A 23000-nucleotide genomic window follows, 5' to 3' on the forward strand; every position below is an offset into this window, starting at 1 on the left:
AGAAGCATTCAAAAGCTGAAGCAATCTGGCGCCATCATTATTTGTGTGTTGGCGGGACATGTGATGCTGGCTGCTTTGAATTCAATGCAGTAAAAGCAAATGAATTCTCGAAATGAGAGGAAAGCAAATATGCAACCATCCAAAAACGTCAAGGAGAAGTAGTAATTAAATATTTAGAGATCTGTACTTGGCTCAACCAGAGAGAAATCTCACTAACCTAGAAGATGCTTCTGCAGGAGGACAGTGTCCTGCTTTTGAGTAAGACTGTTGCATAGAGTGTAAGACTTCACTACAAACCATACCCTGCCAGTTGCTACAGAGGCTAAAACATGATGACGTATATATGTGTATGTGTGCTCACATCAAGATGTGGCAGCCGCTTTGTTTTGTTTTAATCTGGCAAGAGCTCATCTTGGGGCACAATTTTTTTTTAATGTTCATCAAATCCTTTTTTAAAGGTAGACGTGGCACAGAAGCAAATTGCTGCTGTCAAGCCCACCAAAAATATGACTGGGAGCAAGGGTGAAGTGCGTAGAAGGGTGCCGGAAGAAGCTAAATAGCAGGGTGCAGGAGCAACAGTCAATGCCAGACCACTGGCTCTAAATGTCTCATGGTAAGGGGCCATATTGAAAGGAATCCAGTGACTGATTATGTTAAGTGAAGGCGAGTGAATCCTCATTGTAGGTCTGGGTTTAGTTTAGGTCAGTTCTTTGTAACTAACGCGACTCTCAACACTGTAGAGACGAGAATGAGCTTACCTAGGGTCATCTTCAAGGATGTGTTGTGTTCCATTGCCATGGTGTACATCCCAGTCTAGAATCATAACCCTATAATCACAAAGCAAAAGTGTAATGAGCTTCATTTGCCTTTTTTTAATACAGGAGCCCCTATCCAGATCTTCCAAAGCCTAATATTTGACCGGCAACCCTTAATTCTCAACACTTTATCCCCACGCTGCTCTGCAAATGCATAAATCACGACTGGCATGCTGATACTGAATCCAGTACACAACAGACAGATCTTTACAAACCAATATAGGAACTCATGTAAGTTATACCAGTGCATTGTAGCGGACTGTCAGTGGCCCTACATTCAAATGCTTAAACTCAACCTCCACTCGACAAATGCGACGCATGGTACTTGCAACGCCACTATATTCAGAAACTGAACTCTAGGAGTAGTCCTGCCAATTGTACTTCATATGAGACGTAACAAGCCACAAACTTATACAACTTGTGTGAATAACACACATACACAATCCCTATATCTACCAATCCAAAGTATCCCTAATATTGATCTTTCCATACTTTTTGATAATCAATGACCTTCCTAGCATCACAACTTAAAATGAAACGCATTTGGTCAGATACTCACTTGAGTTGTCGTCCAGCTATCCTCTGTGCGTATCTTGCAGACAGCGCCGCTGTATTGAAGAAGCAGAAACCACATGCAGTGCCTCTCTCTGCATGGTGACCTGGCGGTCGAACAATTGCCACTGCATTCTGCACCTGAACAAATGTAGATGCAAATCCGGTGATCAATGAGGTTAAAAAAAAGCCAAGCCGTCAAACTTTATTGTTAGTGTCTTACAGATTACCCACAACAAACATGCTTAAAAGCCAAATTGCCCATCTTGCTATGCATTACTAAACTTACTTTGCCTGTCATTACAGCTTCTACAGCACTGAAGGAACAGCCGGTAGCAAGGCGGGCACTATCATAGGATTTTGGATTAATGAATATGGAATTGTACTCGCTGCCCAGACGGTGCAAGTCCCGAGGCTTCATATCAGCTGTGGATTGAATTGTCTGGATATATTCTGAGCTGCGGAAGAAGAAGCATCATTTTGCAGCATTTAATTTGGATATGGTCTATTATGTAGGTTAAGATTTTGAGAGACAGTTTTTGAAAGGGCTTACATTTAAAAAATAAAAAAGAAAAACTTTGATGGCCTTAAGTAAGTGATGTCATTCATGGTTTGGTGGGTGTAGGGTGCAGAGAGGAAGCTAGACCCACCTGTGGCACATCATCAGTTCATCATTAGAGGCATGTCTAGTGGACAACCTGCAGCAGCGCTCCACCAATCGCAGCTCCATATGTCGCTCGTAAATGCGAGAGATCCTCTGTGGCAGCTCAGGGTGATGACTGCGAGGAAGAATGGCCAATCACAAGAGAAACTTTGTTAAAGTTATGGGCATCAACAAGAACTGAATACTTTATCTAGTATCCGTGAGCATAGCATGGAGCTGGTAAATAATGTTACAAAACTGTAACAACAGTTTACATACATCCCACAGCAGAAAGACACGGGGTGATTTCTCATACCAGAAAAGGAGATAACCATTCACAGCTTCAAAAAGATATACAAATTAATTACTAAGGAGCCAGTAAAAAATGTGTAATCTAAATGTTATTTTATGTTATGTTAATTAGTTTTCTAACGCGCACAGCTACTCCAAGGAGTATCCCGGTGCGAGCATAGAGAAACTGAGAGCATAACCAGACTTAAGCAAAAAGATGAGTTTTTAGCAGTTTTTTAAAAAACCACCGGATCTTCAACACTGCGAAGCGCCAACGGAAAGGCATTCCAAGCCTGGGCCGCCAAAACGGCGAGGGAACCACCACCTAGCCTATGCTGACGAAAACGGGGAACCTTTGCCAAACGGAGAGCGGAGGAGCGTAGTAGCCTCCCTGGAACATAAAAGGAAAACCGTTTCTGCAGATAAATTGGCCCCAGGCCATGAAAAGCACGATGGGCAATGGTGATAGATTTAAATTTCACCCAAGCCACCATTGGAAGCTAATGAAGAGAGCGTAGGTAACCTCGCACGCTACTTCGTAAGGGAATCTCTCCCAAAAGCAGAGCCGCCGCATTTTGCACCACTTGAAGTTTATTAAGGGAGTATGCCGGAATCCCCACATACAGCGCATTAGCATAATCCAGGCGGGAGAGAATGAGCGCACGAACCACTGACTCTTTTGCCGCCTGAGGAAGGAGTGGGAGAAATCTTCTCAAGGTTTTAAGGAGGCTAAAGCAGCACCCTGAAAGTCTCTTTACTTGAGTTGCAAAAAAGAAATTATCCTCGAACCAAACTCCTAGGTTCTTAGCAATGCAGCTGCTAGAAGATGGTGGCGGGAACTCGGATGGCCATATCATATCTCTAAAACCAGGACAGAAATCACCATACAAAAGTATCTCTGACTTATCTTCATTGCATTTTAATTGGGCGCTCGCAAGCCACCTAAATACAGAAGACAGGCAGAATTGAACAGACGTCACGGGTTCCTCATTTTTATTCCAGGTAAAAAGTAACTGGGTATCGTCTGCATATCTGTTCTGTGTCATCAAAAAGCAAAATGAAATTACACATTTCTCCTATCAATCTATTTGAAGAACGTAGAGACCTAATTTCAAGCAAACCCTCTTGTCCACCTGTACAGAAGGGTTCATCTCTCGCAGTTAAATTCCTTTGGATAGAGGCATTTATGAGAGTCTTTAAAAATGAAAGGGGCATTCCAAGTTTGAAGTCAAGAAACCCATGGTGTACAGCATCAAAGACCTGAAGCTGTGGAAGGCTCCAAAAAGAAGCATGGTAAAGTAAGAGGGATTCCAGATATTTAAAATAAATTGTGCAACAAGTTCTCATGAGTGACCTGTACGTTATTTTCCATTAGGCACAGAAAAATGAGGGTTGCAAGTAGGAGGCTGAGCAAGGGTGAAGACGGGACGAGACATGCAGGAAGGAGGCTGAGCAAGGGTGAAGACGGGACGAGACAGGCAGGTGGGCAGCTCAGCAAGAGTGGAGCCGAGACATGCAGGTACGCAGCTGAGCAAGAGTAAAGGCGGGACAAGACATTCAGGTAGGCGGCTGAGCAAGAGTGAAGACGGGACAAGAAATGCAGGAAGGAGGCTGAGCAAGGTGAGACTGAACGAGACATGCAGGAAGGAGGCTGAGCAAGGGTGAAGATGGGACGAGACATGCAGGAAGGAGGCTGAGCAAGGATGAAGTCGGGACGAGACAGGAAGGAGGCTGAGCATGGGTGAAGACGGGACAAGACATGCAGGTAGGCGGCTGAGAAAGAGTGAAGACGGGACGAGACATGCAGGAAGGAGGCTGAGCAAGGGTGAAGACGCACAAGTTACTTACTTGTGTAACGATATATCTGTAAGAGACATTAGTTAGTGATAGATTCCTTACCTTAGAATATCCCCAGGTGTCAGACTGGATCCGGAAAGTTTTTGTCAGCAGTACCCCTGCGCGTCGGTAGGCGTCGTCGTACGGCTCCGCGTACGTCGCTGGCGTCGTAGCCGCCGAGATGACGTCGTAAGAGCTACTTAGACACGCCCACGCACACAGACATCAGTTCTGTACACAACTTTTCCGTGCCAGAAGTGCAGAGCTATGTCAGAGACCGACTACTGGTGCAATAGAACTACAGCCCTGAAAGGGATGACCTGAACCCTAGAGAACAGTTCGCAGAACGGGGAGGTTGGGCGGGCGGTAAGGAGTCTATCACTAACTAATGTCTCTTACAGATATATCGTTACACAAGTAACTAACTTGTGCATGTGAAAGAGACACGTTAGTGATAGATTCCTTACCTTAGAATACATATCCAAGCAATACCAACCCCGGTGGTGGGTCTGCGAAGTGAGATTACAACAGAAAGTCACGGAGAACTGAACAGCCAAAGAAGCCGTCCCTCCGGACCTGACTGTCAAGGCAATAGTGCTTAGTGAAAGTACGCAACGAGGCCCAAGTGGCTGCCTGACAGATGTCTTGCAGGGGGACACCACATCCCAACGCTGTAGTAGCTGCTGTTGCCCTGGTAGAATGGGCGCGCAGCCCAACCGGAGGTTCCTTTTTAGCCAGAGTAACAGGCTTTAGCAGCCGTCGACGAGGAAGTCGTCGTCGACGTGGATGAGGCAGAAGATGCCAAAGAGATGGAGACGGTCGTCGTCGACGAAGTTATCCCCACAGCTGTAGACGGGGATTTTCTCACTGTTGACGCTGCAGGCTTTTTAAAGGTATGACTGACCTCCTGTGGAGAAACCTTTGATGGGAAAGCCTTAAGGGGAGCCTCTGAAGACTTTTTGTGCGCCTTCTTTTGAGGGGGCTGTGACGAAGGTCTTGGAGAAGCAACTCTGGGCCTTTTCTGAGAGGATTTTGAAGATGTAGAGCAGCCTTCACTCTTCTCAGAAGACAGGACTTGGTCTTCATCCTTAAGCCTCTGCAGCCAAATTAGAAGGCGTCCCTCTCGATCTTTAAGGGTCTTTGAAGAAAAGGTACGACATACCTTACAGTCCTTTGAGGAGTGGTCCGGGTAAAGACATAGCGGTAGTTTTTGTGCTGGTCATCAACATGAAGCCTCTTTTTACCACATGAGGCGCAGGGCCTAAAGGCCTTTCTTAGGAGTATCTGCCATGAAGAGAGTGAGAACTCCACACAGAAGAAGGAATCCCGAAGAAAAAAATCACTGGAAAACTGAGCAGAGCTCAGGGGAGACTCCCTTAGCACGACGTGCAGTAGAAAATCTGAGGAACTAGAGCTCCTTCCAGGTGGGTTCCAGAGGGTGGTGATAGCTGATTGGCTCTTCTCTAGCGTTTGGTCCTTTTTACAAAAGGACTTGGAGTTGTTACTTATGTGAGGCCTTTGGCCTATTACTATGCATGTCTAATGGGACATTACTTTATTTATGTACCGGGGACTCCCATCCCGACGACGGGGAATGATTCAAGCATGTGAATCTATGAAAGATACCCTAATACTGGATAACTAATATTGGCTTCCCCTTTATCGCTGTTTGTAGGAGTTTACTTGATGGGGTGGAGAATTACACTGTTGAGCCAACAGAATACCTCTACCGTATAAATCAACAAACATGTACTTGTTGTGCGTTATGCACAACTTACTCTGAAACTATTCTTTAGCGGAGCTCTCTTGGTACTGTTGCATCTAGCTATTGTGATCTTTTCCAAGATCTGAATTCCAACAGAGGAAGTAACTTTATAGCCACGTCCATTAAGGCAATGCAGGATAATTGTGGTGAGAACTATCACTTCTCCATTTCTTACCATTTTGAATAGTGGTTTGCCAGAAAGGTGTCTCAAACCAGTGAAGAGCATGATGGGCACTTTGGAAGAGCCCTTGTGGAGGAAGTAACTTTATAGCCTCGTCCATTAAGGCAATGCAGGATAATTGTGGTGTGAACTATGACTTCTACATTTCTTACCATTTCGAATAGTGGTTCGCCAGAAAGGTGTCTCAAAACAGTGAAGAGTATGATGGGCACTTCGGAAGAGCCTTTGTGGAAGAGTGAATACTTCCTTCTGCCATGTCTTGTCTTGTCTTTGCCAATCAGGAGTTTCATTAGAAAAGTGTAGGGTTCAGACCTTATAAACTCCCTGACACCCTGTGAAAAACTCTCCCCTCTTGTGAGTGAGTTTGGGGGAAGCACTAATGAATGAATGGACTTAATGTTGAGCCTCAGGAAGATGGCCAGAAAGTTCATGAGGAGCAGTTTGACCAGAAGGCAGTTCTTACTGGTTACCAGTCTTGATCCTATTGAGCCAATTGGTTCTTGAGCTTTGAAGGACAAGTGGTGCAGTACTCACACAGTCTAAAGAAGACCACTGATGTCAACGATTTAGTAGAAACCCTAATATCGGAGAAAGAAAGCATAAGCTTTATCCGTGGTCACAGACCAAGTTGAGGGGTACTGTTAGCCTCTACCTCATCTTTAGAATGAAACAGAAAAGAAAGGTGGTCAAAGGGGAATGAATCTTGCCTCTCAGCTGACACCTAAGCAAAAGACAGAATGCAGAGCAGTGCTTGGCTGCTTTGCTCGCCTGTACTCGCTAACAGCTAGACTGATCCCAGTGTGTGCAAATTATATATTGACACGGGGCAGACTGCCTATGTAAACAACATGTACAAAATGTCAGTCATAGTTCAGGAGTGCATGAAGAAAGAGGCGGTGAAGATGTTGGGCCTAGGAGTGATTCAACGCACTTTTATTATTATTTTTTTTTACAGAGTTTTATATAGTGCGAACTTGACCCGAATCGTGTATCAGAGCGCTTTACATAGCACCAGTTGCATTACATGAGGACACATTCATTTTTTTTTGTTAGGCACGGGGAAATTAAGTGATTTGCCCAGAATCACAGGATGTTCAGCGTCATTGCCGAGACTCGAACCCAGTTCCTCAGATTCGAAGTTGACCGCCCTAGCCGTTAGGCCAACTCCTCTCCCTCACTTGTGGTACATGGGCCTGTCCAGTGGTGATGGCATCCAAACAAAGGCCAGTGGACCGGTCCTTCTGCATTAACTATCAAAGTCTCAATAAAGTGACTTACACAGATACCAAACACATTGCACAAACTGATGAGCCTGTGGGCAAGCAGCATGGCACCTCCTTATCTATAATCTGAGCAAGGACTATCAGCTAATGGCTTTGAACCTCCTGGAGCAAAGAAGAGGGTAGTGTTCTTAACATCTAAGGGTCTCTATAAATTCACTGTCATGCCATTTTGCTTTTATGGAGACCCCACATTGTGTGGACAGTAATATGGTGGATGGTCAAGATGCATTCCAAGTCATCTAATTAGAAGAATTTGCCGTCTTCAGTAAAAGCAGAAAAGAGCAACTGGGATGCGTCCTAACTGTGTTGGCTGAGTTACAGAAGGCCAAAATGACAACAGAGGAAAAAACTGTCAGACTGTCCAGTATTCCGATATGTGTCTTGGAAACCAGGGAGGGAATGGTATGATCCAACTTCTTAAAACCAGTGTCTAAGTTGTGGTGGACTGAGCTGGCCCACTAACCAAAGTCCAGTAGCCGATTTCTACATCTCATTTCTTACCATCACTACTTTGCAGCAACCTCTGTGGTCATAGTTGCCCTTTTAAAAGGCCTAACCTCAACCCTTAAAGAAAGCTAAGAAAACAATCTCAATTGATGAGTGTCAGAGGCCTCTTGAAGACCTGAAGATGGGTTTGTGTAAGGCCACTGTACTCAAGGTTGACAAATAATTAAGCACTTGTTTGTAGATACCAATGCTTATTATAAGGGAGTAGGAGTGATTCCGGCTTAGCTCTATATGAACAGCTAGACACATTTGGTGAACACTGCAAGTCTTCTACTACTGAGAAGGACTGTTATGCCACTGTCTAGGCTTTAAGGTGTTTGAGACATTGACTGCTTAGGATTAAGTTTACAGGATAGATGAACCACAACCCCCTACAGTAAGTGATGGCTATGAAGGATTAAATCCAAAATTACAACAGAGGATGTCACTGTGGAACATAAAGATGGTCTCTCATGGTAATGCAGTAATACAACAAGGAGAGATAAGGGGAGAAAAGACTAGGCCACAGTACGCCCTCCAAATTAAATACTTTTAAGCACATAGAGTACAGGGCTGACAAAAGGCTTAAACAGGACAAACAAATGTGCCCGGTTTGTGTTAACAGTAAGACCAAATGCAGAATCCAGAGTTTCTGGATGAGGAAACCTCATCTACATTATGTGGCTGCTTTTTGAAGAATGTGTGAGAATAGGCTGTAACCATGATATGCTTTGTGAACCACAATTGGGAACATTCTGTTGACCTGGTGAAGGTAGAACATTCTTATCTCACCTACACGGAGGTGTAGAATAGTTTTTTAGGGGATCCCTCCTTTGGGAGAGCTCTGATGAATGCCTGTGACCACCTTGTAGGGAGTCCCCTGGGAAGAAACAGGTCAGCAGGCGTACGGATGTAGACGTCATAGCACCCGTAACACCCATGGGAAGTTTTTAACCATATCTAGAGTACATTTAAATGAAGGAATCCTCTTTTATTCACCCTAAGTTAGTTTGAGAACTGGATCCCTGATTTATACAGAGTAAATACCTTATTAAGAACTCCCTCTGAGCCCGAGGTTGAGTCCCCGCTGGTAGTATCATCTGACCAGGATGGGGTGAGGAAGCCAATGATGAAGCAAGCCACGTAATGTGGGTGAGGCTTCTTCATCCAGAAACTCTCGACTCCACGTTTGGTCTTAAGCTTAACACAAACAGGACACATTTTCTTTGTCCTGTTTAAGCTCTTTCTCAGCCCTGTGCTCTATGTGTTTCTGGTAATGCAGACCATGCTTCTCAAGCTGTTATCAATCAGACAACTGAGAGTATTCTGACATGGAGTAACTCTGGGTTGTTTGGATTGGGAAGAGGGATATAATAAGGGTGAAAGTCTAATGAAAGGTTTGGACTAGTTATGAAAAAGTATTTCCAATTCCATTTTTCGAACCTGCATTAAGTTTTTAACCAGTGGACTCAACTGATGAAGAGCTTGCTGAACAAGTTTTCAATTGAGTAAGCATCCAATGTGGCCCTTTCTTAGAAGAGAACCTCGACTCAGTCATCATTTTGATTCTCCTAGTCACTGGAGTGCTCTTTGAAGGAACCTTCTGGACATTTTGAGGTCAGCAAGACTTTCCCCACTCCAAAAAATTATATTCGCCTCTGAAGGAACTTCAGCGCATACAGACACTATAGACTATTTGTAAGCTTTAGTCTTGACAAACGTAATGCTTTTTTTATGGAAAAGCACTCTACGCCGGCATCAATAAGTCCCTACTCTGCAAACTCCAGACAATACAGAACCCCGTCGCCAGACTCGTCCTCGGCATCTCCTGACATGAACACATCAGTCAACACCTACGAAGTCTCCACTGGCTCCCCGTGGAGAAAAGAGTCACTTTCAAAATCCTCACTCACGCCTACAAATGCCTACACAACAACGGACCCAAATACCTCAACGACAGAATCAACTTCCACGTACTCAAAAGAAACCTCCAATCTTTCGACCTCGCACTGGCCGAAACCTCGCGCATCCACAGAGCCAGAGCAGGCGGAAGATCCTTCTCTCACATTGCAGCCAAGACCTGGAACGAGCTACCGGCAGACATCAGACGCGTCCCCTCCCTGAACACCTTCAGGAAAACCCTCAAGACCTGGCTCTTCAGCTAAACAGATCTGCGGACCCCCTCCCCTCAGCGCCTTGAGACCCTCACGGGTGAGTAGCGTACTTACAATTCCCTGAGTGATTGGTTTGTCAATTGTTTTGGGATATTCCTATTCCCCATCTCGATGCACCGTAATCTTGTTGAATTCTCTATTGCAGTGTAAAGCACCATCACACCAGCTGATCCAGGTATGCTGCGCAAATGGACTAATAAATAAATAAGTCATGACTCTTCACACATTGCACAGTTAGGGTCATCATGATCCCAGAAAAAGCAGTCTCAGTATTCATGTCTCTCTCGAGTTAATTGACATGTCCAGGCTGACAGACCCGAGCCAGGAAAACATCAAATAACATTGTAACTGAATGTACTTTCCATCTCAATCCATGGTCAAAAGTCAGACCCTTGACAGAGTAACAAAAGCCCCTAGATAGGCTGCCTTCAGGACATAAGCAGGATGGCAAAAATACTCGAAGTAGGTCTAGGATCACATGCCGTTCTGGAGTTTAATAGGAATCTGCTAGTAGAAGCACTTTGCAGTCAACACACCAGAGGCGGAAGGTGAACTTTAAAAGTGGTGGACATAAAACCAAACAATAGATATGCCTGAGCAGGCAAGTGTATCCCAAAGGGGGTTTCGGAGGGTTCATCAATTAGAAATGTTTGTATCAAAATGGGCAAAATTGTGCTTTTATAAACTGATTATTGACCAATAGTATGTTCCCTTTCACAAAGTTGTACAGCTGAATATGGATGGCGACATCAATCACTATCAAAAACCATGGGACACTGGAAATCGGACAATGGATTTTTGGGGCTAGCAATGTATAGGGTCTCTCCAGAAGATGGACGTCACTCCTGTTTCTGTAAGAACCCCTGTATGCTCCACTTTCCAGAGGAAGCCATTGTCAATGTCCCAAATGTATGGTACTATGATATGGTGGTAGGGCATGGTGGTTAATCACCACAGTGGGACCCCTAGGCAGGAGATGGCATGGAGTTCTTGGATTAAGATTGTTTTGATCTATAGAGATATTCCTAAGGCTTAGCTAATTCTGTTCTCAGTTTGAACTGGCTGTTCCCATTCTTGCTGTGCAAGAGAATATCTAATACAATTTTCTTTTGAAAGAATTCTTGGTCCTAAGGTTAAGGCAAATCCTAACCTTAACCCTTACCATAAACCTATTTAAAGCCTTTTACACTAAAACTAATTTAATCTATTACTTCTTTTTATTTGGTCACTTTACTAATTTTTAAAATATATAAAATGTATATTGTTTCAATGGTATTTATTGGGGTTTTTGTTATTAACTAGAACAAATCTTAATTTTCAATTTTTATCCTTTTTGATTCATCGTCACTATTTTCTTATTATGGTTTCTGTGAATTTGCATGAGGCCAAGAACGAGAAAGCAGAGGGACTGAGGAGGAGGAAAACAGATGCAGAGTAGGATCGATAGACCGACAGACAGAAGTGGGGGTAGAGTGATATGAGACTGAGTGGGATGTACAGAAAAGAGACAGTTATGAGGTAGAGGGAGAAGCTATGCCAGAGACACAGCTGGGTTAGAGAGAAGTTAAAATAGTTGTGAAGTAAAAAGAGATGGGGAAGAGAGGTGAGGGTAAGAGATAGGTCAAAAGAAGGAGGAGCTAGAAGATATAATCAGATGAGCAGTGGTGAAAAGAGGTGACAGCGGAGACAAAGAGTTGACAGGAAAAGGCAAAGAGGCCAGAAGCAGAGACAAACAGCTGAGGGGAAGAGACGAATAGGAGAGCAGAGGAAGCGAAGAGTAATGAGTGGTCCGATAGAAAGACAGAGGTGAGACAGAAGTGAAGGAGATGTAAAAATTAGATGTGGAGGGCAAAATCCAGAGGTAAACCTAAGGGTAAGGAGAGATGTGAAATAAAAATATGTGAGGGTATAAAGTAAGACGTCGGGCGTAGAGACAAAGCAGTGATGGGAAGAGTAAGATATGAGGAGTTGGAGAAATATGGTAAAGAAATGTGATCTGAGGAGGTGTGAGATACACAAGGTAGTAGCTAAAGTAAAGTGAGGTAAAGAAAGAGATAGAGTGATAGATGTGCTGTACCAACCCCAATTCTCACCCATCCCTTGCTACCATACCTGTCCCAGGCGTTGGCATGTTCCATCATCCTCTCATCATATACCAGTCCTGTCCTCTGCGGTGGGAGCGCTCGCATGACTTCAGCCATGTTTGTGTCCAGAATAACATTTAGCTCTTGGGACGTGGGAAGTGCTTCTCCTTTCTGCTCCTCTGATTCCTCCTCGGTCTGATCCACTTCACCTGCATAAAGAACATGGAGGGATTAGAAAGCACAGAAATACATGATGTCTGACTACAAACACACATTAACCGTCTCTTCTCCCTTTCTTCCTAGTTAAGTGTCCTAGCTCACTTCTGCCACCATTCATTTTCAAGTTGCGGTATGAAGACAGCTTCTTAAACCTCCTTCAGAACTCAACAAACTGTGCCAGTGACTTTAGTCAGTATATCCCTCAAGCTTGTCAAGTGTACTCAATAACAACATTGACTCCAGGTACCAAACAACCTGTAATTATTTCTTCCTAGGTTCTTGCAATGCATTAATATTTATTAAAATTTATAAAAACATAATATTAGTCTAGGGTGGTCTTAAAGCACGGCCTATTGCGCAAAGCAAGCATACATGTAATGCAATACATGGCATTCATAACATTTATCTCACATACGTTGCTTCATAAAATATCTGTACATATGGTGTACATTCTAAGCACTAGCCACTATTAAAGGTCTGTGCTGACATTCTCTTCCCACACAATTTCCCAAATTTGATCCCGCTTAGATGAAATTAAAAGTAGAGGATCTCACCGTAGTGACGCAGGCTTTTCCAGTACTTGTAATGCACTGCAATGGCCTCTGAAATGGATGCCAAGGCACTGAGTGAAGGGAAAAGGTGGAAGGTAAAGAGATTGGGAGAGAAGGGAGCGGGGGGAGAGGGGGTTCAAACAAGTGAATAGGATTATTCGACTTTTACTGAGGACATGTATTTAAGGTAGCAGAAAGAGTCAGGATTGCAATTTAGAAGTCCAGTGTTCAAGTACTACTGGCGTGTTAATCCTGTGCTCCTGAATCTCTTTATCAGGTCTTCATTCAACACACATTTTGATTATGGGCCTGGAGTAGGAGGGTTCACAACCGGACCAAACAGTGGCAGTTTTAGTTATTACACAACTAAACAACCCATTCCCAAACAGTCACACTTATTACATTTCTTAATAGTTGAATATTTCAGAAGGATCTATACCTGTACCCCTGAACCACAATCGTGCTCTCATAAAACAGAAACACAGCATGAAGAAGTCACTGTGAGCAGTTTGGGTGGCATTCCTGGTGAAAACAGGCCTACCTCTCATTGACCTCTCACCTTTGACAGGGGATGACTGGCGAAGTGAGCCTGGGACAAGGGTCACCCAGCAGAATCTTCAGGGCCGAGCATGACCCTTCCGCCAGTGACCGGAGGTTGTAACCGCCCTGCGGAACGCAAGTGAGAAGTTAACGTGGGGGGGAGAGGGTATGATGGGCACAGCAAGGAGTAGAGAAAGATGTCTGAGGAGTCCTTGATTAGCAGAGGTACCTTCCATAAGAAGCAAGGCTACAGATCTGTGCTCAGGTGCAGAAAACAACTAGTGGTGAGGAGGTTAGGAGTGAGGTTAGGAAGGGTATGAGAGATAGGTAAAGAAGGATACAGGCAATAAAATAGAGAAAGTATATGAGGAAACTAAGGGATCGATAGAGACAGGAGAGTGCAAGGATAAGGGGTTATGTGGGGAAGAAGAGATAATGGAAAGGAAAAGGAGCAGTTGGGAACATTAAAAGGGGCAGAAAAAGAGGATGCGGATAGCTGGCTTTACCTCCAGAGCTAGGATGAGCTTCCCACCAGCCAGCGGCATCAGTAGGTGGGTAAGATGAGCAAAGCATGCTGGGGAGACCAACATCTCACCCTGGGAGGATAAAGAAAACATGAGTGGTAAATGTATTAGGCTTTCATTTCTCAAGTCACCATGGTTCAGAGCTGTTCAGAAGTACTTGTTCAATTGTCTATAATGCGCTATAAAATACTTAACCCTTTATGACTGGGCTGAGGTCCTGCAGTTTGTTTGCATCCGAATCTAGCATTCATAACCACTTTCTTCACTAACATCCATGAGGCTGGATTACTGCACAGCTCTACATAACCACCATAATACCTGTATCTGGGTGTTATTGGAGCCTAAGAGACAGAGTCAGCAGAAGTGCCAATGGGACTAACGTACGTCTCGTACCTGCAGCTCTTATTCTTTGACTTTCCATCAGGATATGTCTACCACTGTTACAACTACATCTTGCGTAAGTGTGAAGTCCTTTCTGTTCCCATGGTCATTCCCAGTCTTTCTTAACACACTTCAGACCATGAAGAACAACTCAATCTCTACTGTGTAAAATGATGAAAGGAGATCTCACCTTGGGATCGCCGATCACAGAGTCGAAACCAGCTGCAACAAGCACCAGATGAGGCTGAAACTAGAAGGGGAAAACACATTAGGGATCTTGAATCAGAAGTCACTGTTGGTGTACAAGGGAGCTTTGAGCATCGTTTATAACAATGGAATACATAATCTGGAGGAACATACACAATGTGGGACAGCTTATGATTTATTTTTTGAACAAAAACACCATAAAGTTATGCACAAAGGTCAAGAGATTTGTTAATAAAGAGGATACACTTTTTTTGAAGTAATACTATCTGTTGCTATTAAAGTTTTAATTTTAACCAGATTTTCCACTAAAATATTTTTCCTTTTTAGGTCTCCCCTGGCGTTAGCAGCGCGCATGCGCTGCTCTCGCCAAGCGAGGGCTTCTTGGAATCAATACGGTTTCAGAAGTCGTGTCTCAGCTCCGCCCCTAATTTCTATTGGTGTGCATCATTTAGCGTCATAGCTTATGGTAAACGGAGTCTTCTAAGAGTAACTGAGGCTTTTTAGTCCCTCCTGGTTGCAACCATGTCTTCTTTTGGCTGGATCGTTTACTGGCGGCTTTACACGCTGTCCTTTAAAAAACAGTAGGCACTCATACCTTTACATTGTCAGCGCCGTCGGCTTTGGCTGCGCTTGTTTGTTTATGGCGCCGACATGCACCACAGCATGGCCTCTCCACGGCGCACGAGAGAAAGGGGGTATTCTTCGGCAGCACTTTATTCTCTTTTCGTTTTTCACGGTGCGGCTTGTCCAACTTAATTTTTTTTTATTGCAGCGCCAGCTTCATTTAAAGTATTCAGCGCGACTTCCATTTCATGAGCACCGTGCTTTCATCTTCAAAACGCGATCTCCCTATTCAGCGCGGTGCCCATTTCATGAGCGCCGTGCTTTCATCTTCAAAATGGCCCAAATTTGGTTATATTCTGTGACTTTATTGTCAAAAAGTGCAAACAAAAGAAAATATGTAGAGCATCCTATTGCATGGCCAGGCAGGATTTCAGGATGCCAAGTTTAATATTGCAGATTTGTGATGTGGGGCTACAAGTAGAGGTTCTGTGGCTTAAGGTAAGGATTAGAAGACCAATCAACGAGATTTTGACACCTGCCTGCCTGCACAATGAAGAGAAAATTCATACTCAGTCTAACAAATTTTCCACGATTCAGTAACACACTGAGGATGTGTACAAGCAGAGCAGCATGCGTTTGCGCCTACACATTTTTTCTATAAGGAGCACTGCCTCAGTTAGCCCCATCACACTGTAGCACAGCCAGACTGTTTCTATCAACACTCTTTAGTTGGTGGTGCAGTGTAACGTTTCTAGATTATAGTAGTGCGCAGTCCTATGGCTACTCCCTCATCACTCTCCTGGATTTTTTGCCACTCAAGTGCTACAACCTGCCTTACTGAAGGACTACTTCAGTCTTCAGCGAGTGTACTTTAAACTACCCAGCAGTCACCCAGATAAGTCAAGATCAGAGTCATCATTATCTCAGTCTTCTGGGGCAACTAAAAAACATTACATCCAGTTTAGGTTTCCGCTGGATACATTAGAACATCTATAGTCCATTTATTTTATTATTTCTTCATTTTATTTAGCATTTGTCTGCAGCCTAATGCACCAAGAGGCACAAGTGTACATTAGATAAAACATTAAAAAATCCATTTAAAAAAAAAAAAAAAAGAACTGGTTATTCGCGGAATTACTCCTAGAAGTTTAGGTAACTAGGAAAAGAACGTTGGAAAAGCAGTGTATCTGAGGAGGGCAGGTGAGTATATGTTCCATCCAAATAATGTTGCGGATTCATGTTCCAAGGACTGGACTGCCTCACTCCGATGCCTACGTCCGAGCCCAATTACACGAGGACATAGACAGTTCAGAGATCACTTGAGAGTTGAGTACTATCTAAATTATTCGGACCTCCAGAGTGGATACTGAAGTGGGGCAAGGTTTTCTGAGGAATCTTTTTGGGCGATTGTTGAGACAAAATTACAAGATGGGCGTGCTATTCTATTTAGTGCTTATGACTATTGATGAGGTTCTTCTGGAAGAGAAGGAAAATAAATTTACCAGTAATCCTAGCTCACTTGCAGAGGAATCCTCATCATAGTCATAAGAAGATCACAAGCAATTCTTCTAACTAAAACGCACTGAAATTCACCAGTTATAGTTATTCAAAGTAACTATAACTTGCACCCCACCATGCAGAGTGTTGTCATCAAAGAAGTCATTTCAGATGTCATCAGTGATGTTATGAATGATGTTGCAGAACATTTAGTGAGTTCTGTAATGGGAGGTCATAACTAGGACATGGTGAGTGCATGAGTTATAGTTACTTAAAATAATTACAACTAGTGAATTTCAGTGGGATTTATTTGTTTAAAATGTTACGTTTAAACTGACATGTCCACCTAACTATGAAGTCACTTTATACTTTGGCGTTTTGAGTGAATTTCCGAGATTTTGATTTTAAAATGCAAATTATGATATTAATACCATACTTAACATCACTTAAACCTTAGTTTTTTTCATTGAATTTCTAAGGTTTTTAACGTTAACTGACATTTTATTACCATACGTAACTATGCCAAACCCACCGCATATGGCAGACGTGGGGCTGGCTGCAGCCCTGCACCCCGCAGGCGGCCACCTCCCGTCGTGCATGGCCTATGGCCGTGCACGGCGTAGGTTAGCAGCAGAGCCACCAAATTTAAAAATCAGTCCCACTGGAACGCAGGGGCAGCGCTGGCTCCCGAGATAGGAAGACCACTTAAAATAAAAAAAGAGGGAGCTTGAGTGTCTGTGGGGGGTGGCCTGTACGCAGCCCACCCACCACAGACACTCACGCCACACTCTCCCTTTTTTATTTTAATGTCTTCCGATCCCAGGAGACTCTCTCAGTAACCAGAGTGGCTCTTGCGCTCCTGAGAAACTGATTTTTTTTATTGACTGGTGGTCGTGCAACCTCTGGAACACCCCCACAAGGTCCAGGGGGTCAGAGTACCCTACCCTGCCCCATTATACCTTCCTTTTCTAAATTTGTTTCAGGACACAGGGAACAAGTCCCCTTCTTCTGAAATGGAGGACAATCAGAGTGTGAGTTCCCGCTGGAGACCACCGACGGAAAAAGAGGCCCCCCTCGGGCAATCAGATTTCACTATTTTTTAAAGATGCGTGCTCGCGGGATTGCCACGAAAGTTCTGCAGAACCAAACGATCATATATGCAAAAATTGCGAACCTTAATTTCTCAAAAACTACTAAACTGGTGTATACCACACCTTCTGGATATAGATATAGCTTTCTGCCAAATTTGGTGTAATTCCATTCAGTCGTTTGGGCTGTAGCGTGGTTTAAAAATCCCCATGGAAATTGGTTGTTAATATACCTTCCTCTCCTCCCCTTGTGCCCGGTCACATATGGATAGGAGAGCAACTTCTTGCCAGTCACATCTATCTTCTTACTCTCCTTACCTGGAGGAGGAACATCACCGGTGGCTTGGGCAAAGGAGTGCTTGTGGGAAGTGTGAACCACCAGGATATTTGGCAGGACCTGGCCTCTAATGTACATAGGGTCACTGACATGGGCTTGAACTTTTTTTCTACCATATGAAAGACTACCCTGGCCTTGACAAGATCTCTGAAGTTGTCAGGAGCAGACGTTAACATACCCTTTAGCATATTGAAGAAATGTGCAGAAAATCCTCCTTCTTTTGAATGAAGTGCATATCCATCTTATGGTATGGCACCCCTCTCTGTATGACCTCATGGTATGATGCAGTACCATCAGAGGGAGAGACCCTGACATATAGTGGTCTAGGTTAGGGTTGTATGGGGGAGTCACATTATCATCATCCCAGGAGTAGCCAGTGAGACACTCTCTTAATGGCTGATCATATGGATCAAAGGCAGCATAAAAGCTGCCTTGTGGTTAACCTTAGAAGGGGGGCCCTCTGATGTCTCTGGGGGAGGCAGCCGAGGTGTTGTGCATGGCCGTAGTGGTGGAGGGGGAAGTTGGGTGGTGGGAGAGAAGCGTGTGGGAGAGAGAAAGGACTGGCAGCTGTGTCCCTCAGTCTCTTGGCTGAAGATGGTGTGGGAAGAAGGAGTTGCAGCAGGCAAGACTCTCCTTTTAAGGCATAGGCTTTGAAGGTGGCGGAGCTGGCACAGATGGTTTGGCAGAGATGTTGCTTATGACAGGGAGTATGAAGAGGCTCTGTTGTGTAGTGTCCAACTCATGCTGTAGTCTTTCTAAGATTGGAGACTCGGCGTCCTCCTCGATGGGTGTCTGCTCCTCCTTGCCTGGAGAGCCCCAGATGGTTTTGGGGCTGACGAAGGCTTGGGACCCAATAACGATTTTGGTACCAAAGAAGGCTTGGGCACTGATGAGGTTTTTGGGGCAGAGGAAAGATTCGACATTGAAGCTGGGTTGCGGGTGGATGCCAATGAAGGTGTCAGAGTCGACTTAGGAGGTCGATACCCTTGACTGGGGGCTTGAAAAACTCTGGGGGCCTTTTGTTGGTGCTAACCAGATCCCAAAGGCGACGTGGACTCATGTCTGGTTTTGCCTTGACTGTCGTGTTTAGGGTTGTAACCCGACTTCCTCTGGAGCGGTGCTCTGCCTCAGCGACCGACTCATGTGTCTTGGGTTTCTTGCGAGTCACTGGCATACTGATGACTCTAGGTATGGTCTTTGTCTGGGCCCAGTCTTCGGTGCTGGCTCAATGTCTGCTTGCTGTTCAACGACAGAGGCTCTGGGCTGGGTGACAACTGCGCTAGTGGGAACCCCGACTGGCCATCTTCCTTCTGCTGACAATTGATGGCCGAATAGTGAACAATGACAAAAACTCACCCCAGTCCGAGATCTGGGCCTAAATCCATTGTTTTTTGCTCACCACACCATTCTAGTTTGGACCCAGTCATATGCATATCAGTTTTCACTCTGCTCCCCAAGAGAACAGTCTAGCCCGAACTGCCAGGCCAGGTCCTCCACGGACCGGAAACATGCATCCTAGGACTGGTTTCGGGGCATCACCCCTCATAACCAAGGATAGCCTGAGTATCACCCCTCATAACCAAGGATAGCCTGAATCTAGTGGAATAACAAGCACAGGACCCACGTATGGGCATACCTGTCCCACTCGGGGGGACAAATGTAAAAAACAAATTGATGGACGGAATGCTGAACAATGTCAAACACTTCTGTATTTGGGCACCCAGGTGATCTTCCTCCCAAAAGATGTCTGAGGTACCGGAACGGTCTTGGCGTCAAATGGTGCTGTGTGCCCAGTGATATTCTCTCTGGTTTTGTAGCGTCTTCTTGGATAAGTGGTGCCTCTGCTACATCTACTTCAAATTTTCACACTTGTCTTGTCAGTGTGATCTCCAGAAAAGACAACCAGAACTGTGTGTAAGTGAGCCTCATTGCCAAAACTATTACTAAACTACTAACTATCACTAACTGTGCTGCTCTACTCACCGGTGGACTGATATGCATCGATCACACCAGCTAAAATGATGATACTTCATTATCTCTCACTAAGGTTCTTCATAGTCAAGCACCATCCCATCTTACCAAAGTGATGCTGCTGAACCAACTGACCAGAAGCATCAGCTTTTAGGTAGCTGACCAGCTACCTAAAAACCATGCTTCTTAAGATACAAATGCTTTCAAGGTACATTACTCCAGTCTCAAGGCTTTTCCCTTTAGAATTTGCTTCTTTTATACCTCTGCTCTGATGGCATTATCAATTTCAGAAAATTCCTCAAGACTCATCTGTTCCAAGAGGACATTTGCCAGCCTGCCTTCCAATACTCAGACTCTGTTTCCTTGGTCTCTACGACCCTCCTGTGTAATTGCCGTTTACCCTTTCACCCTACCTTAATATCATCAACCTAAGGGTGATTTGAAGAAAAATAATTGCCCTAGCATGCGTGTATATGTGTGTATATATGAATATATATACACACATATACATATATATATATATACACACACACACCCCCACACATAATATATATTTATATGGAAAATGTTACGAACCCTATAAGCATCTGTTCGAGGTGTAGCATGCAGTGCAGTAGATTCACATGCTGTGCATACTCCTGCCACCTAGTGTTGGGTTCGGACGTGTACAACTAGTTTTTGTTCGAAGAAGTCTTTTCACGTCACAAGGTATAGTGACTCCACCCGTCTCTGGGAAAGCACATGGGCATGAGCTCTATTAGATTTCCACCCGGAGGGCAAAGATGTAGCTGAAGCATAGAGAAAACAAAGAAAGATGGTCATGTAAAGTAAAGGTGAAAGAAGAGAATACCATCTGCAACAACCATATGTGAGCGGGAAGGAGGGTTGGCGCATGTGAATTTACAGCACTACATGTCACAAACAGATGCTTACAGGGCAAGTAATATTTTCCGTTCGTGTCATGTGTAGCTGTACATACATGAGCTGTGCACAGACTGTAAAGCAGTCCTCCCAAAACTGGTGGTTTAACCGGAGGATGTTGCAGAATACTGAAAAGTGTACATAACACAGCCTGGCCAACATTAGCTTGTTGGCAGGCCAAGACATCCACACAATAATTTTTTGTGAATGTGTGAAGGTGGACCATGTATATGCTTTATAAATGTCAGCTAGAGGTATGTTACCAAGAAGGCCCTGAAAGCTCCTTTCTTGCGCATGGAGTGTGGCTTAACATGCCTGTCTGCACTTAACAAGCCAGTGTGCAACCCCTGCTTTAGAAAAAGAATGTCCCTTGTGTGGTTTGGAAAAAGACACAAACAGCAGCTGTGACTTAAGAAAGGGTTTTGTCCTATCAATGTTGCACATGAGCGCTCTTTTGACATTCAAAGTATGAAGAGCACGTAACTCTACATACTCTGAATGTGGGAAGAACACCAGGAGATCTTTAGTTTGATTGAAATTAACACTGGAGACTACCTTGGATAACAATTTAGGATTGGCTCTGAGAACCACTTTATCTTGATGCACCTAGAAGAAATGGTCTTCCAAGGTGAGAGCATGTATTTCAATGACGAACCTGAGCAAAGTCATTGCCACAAGGAAGGCCACCTTCCAAGAAAGAAATTGCAGTGGGAAAGAGTGAAGTGGTTTGAAAGAAGGACCCATTAGTCTAGTGAGTACTATGTTAAGGTTCCACATCAGAACGGGGGGCACCTATGGTGGAATAACCTGTTTGAGTCCTTCCAAGAAAGCATTGATAAATGGGATTCTGAAAAGTGAAGTGTGCTATCTATTTTGAAGGAAAGCCTCTACCATGGTTAAACTAAGTCTGATAGACATATAGGTGAGGAGCGACTTGTGTAAAAGAAGATGGTAACAGACAATGTCCTGTGCAGCAGCTGTGAAAGGCCAGCTTTTCCACTTGGCAGCACAGCAGGCCCTCGATGTGGGCCTGTGTGCTTCTTTCAGAATGGCCATACACTCTGCAGGGAGATTAAGCGAGCTGAATTCTAAGACTTAAGGAGCCACATCGTATCAATGAGCTGCTGTGGGTTGAGATGTCTGAGAGTGCCTTGATTTTGAGAAAGAAGGTTCAGCTTCTTGGAGTGCTTCTCGTGAGAGACTAGGGGGAGTTTGAGCAGAGTGGTGAACCAGGGCTGCTGTATCTAGGTACGAACTAATAGAATGAGAGTGAGGGATGTCTTACTCAACTTCCAAACCACGAATGGGTGGAGTGGGAGAGGCAGAAAAGAGTAAACAGATATCCACGACCAATTCATCCATAGTGCATTGCCCATGGACTGTGGGAGTCTGGAGGCGAAGCTTGGGCTTCTTGCATTTTTGGCAGTGGCGAACAGTGCTATATGCAGGAATCCCGAACGATGGAAGTCGGGGAGGAGGACATGGCTGTGGAGTTTGCATTTGTGGACTTGTTGATGCATCCTGCTGAGCAGGTCTGTAAAGCTGTTGGGGTAAGCTTTCTCTACACTGGAGTCAAGAATGGCCCCAAGGAAGGGTTGTGAGGGCCCTCATAGCTTTGGCCATGTCGGTCTTGATTTTTTCTACCATCTCACTGATTTGGGATCCGCAGAGATGCTCCCCATCGAACAGCAGCTTTAAGGGGTGTTGTTGGAATTCTGGCTTAAAGCTGGAAACTCGCAGTCATGCGTGGTGGCGTAGAAGGACACTAGTATTTGTGCAGTGAGCAGCAGTGTCCGCAGCATCTAGAGCAAAATCAGAGTCTCACCAAAAAGACATGAGCCATCAACCGGTATATCCATGGCAGAGGCTTGCCCACTGTCTGTGAGCATGGACACCTGCCTATTAACTCATGGGCAAGAATAGGGCTTTGAGCTGATGTCCAACAAGGTATCAGTGAGGGCCTCATTAGAGGGAAGCAAAGTTCAGTTGTGGCTGGAACAGGCTGCTAAATATTCATAAGGATCTTAGTCTTGGTGCAACTGAAGACAGCTGCAATTCCAGGAACTCTGCTACTCACAGACTACTACTGC

At 44.5% G+C, this 23000-nt stretch overlaps 1 protein-coding gene across 1 annotated transcript in view; it reads right to left on the reverse strand.

Moving 5' to 3' along the window:
* HDAC6 (histone deacetylase 6) overlaps nucleotides 1-23000 on the reverse strand; it is a 219371-nt gene that overhangs the window by 94777 nt on the left and 101594 nt on the right. The window contains exons 13-21 of the mRNA XM_085629603.1: nucleotides 14516-14575; nucleotides 13927-14016; nucleotides 13440-13546; nucleotides 12884-12951; nucleotides 12139-12319; nucleotides 2018-2146; nucleotides 1657-1825; nucleotides 1375-1508; nucleotides 759-827 (exon numbers count right to left, since the gene is read on the reverse strand). Coding sequence (XP_085485729.1) covers nucleotides 759-827; nucleotides 1375-1508; nucleotides 1657-1825; nucleotides 2018-2146; nucleotides 12139-12319; nucleotides 12884-12951; nucleotides 13440-13546; nucleotides 13927-14016; nucleotides 14516-14575 — 1007 coding nt within the window. The remainder of the gene's footprint in view (nucleotides 1-758; nucleotides 828-1374; nucleotides 1509-1656; nucleotides 1826-2017; nucleotides 2147-12138; nucleotides 12320-12883; nucleotides 12952-13439; nucleotides 13547-13926; nucleotides 14017-14515; nucleotides 14576-23000) is intronic.

Source organism: Triturus cristatus, chromosome 10 (assembly GCF_964204655.1).
Source record: "Triturus cristatus chromosome 10, aTriCri1.1, whole genome shotgun sequence".
Taxonomy (NCBI): domain Eukaryota; kingdom Metazoa; phylum Chordata; class Amphibia; order Caudata; family Salamandridae; genus Triturus; species Triturus cristatus.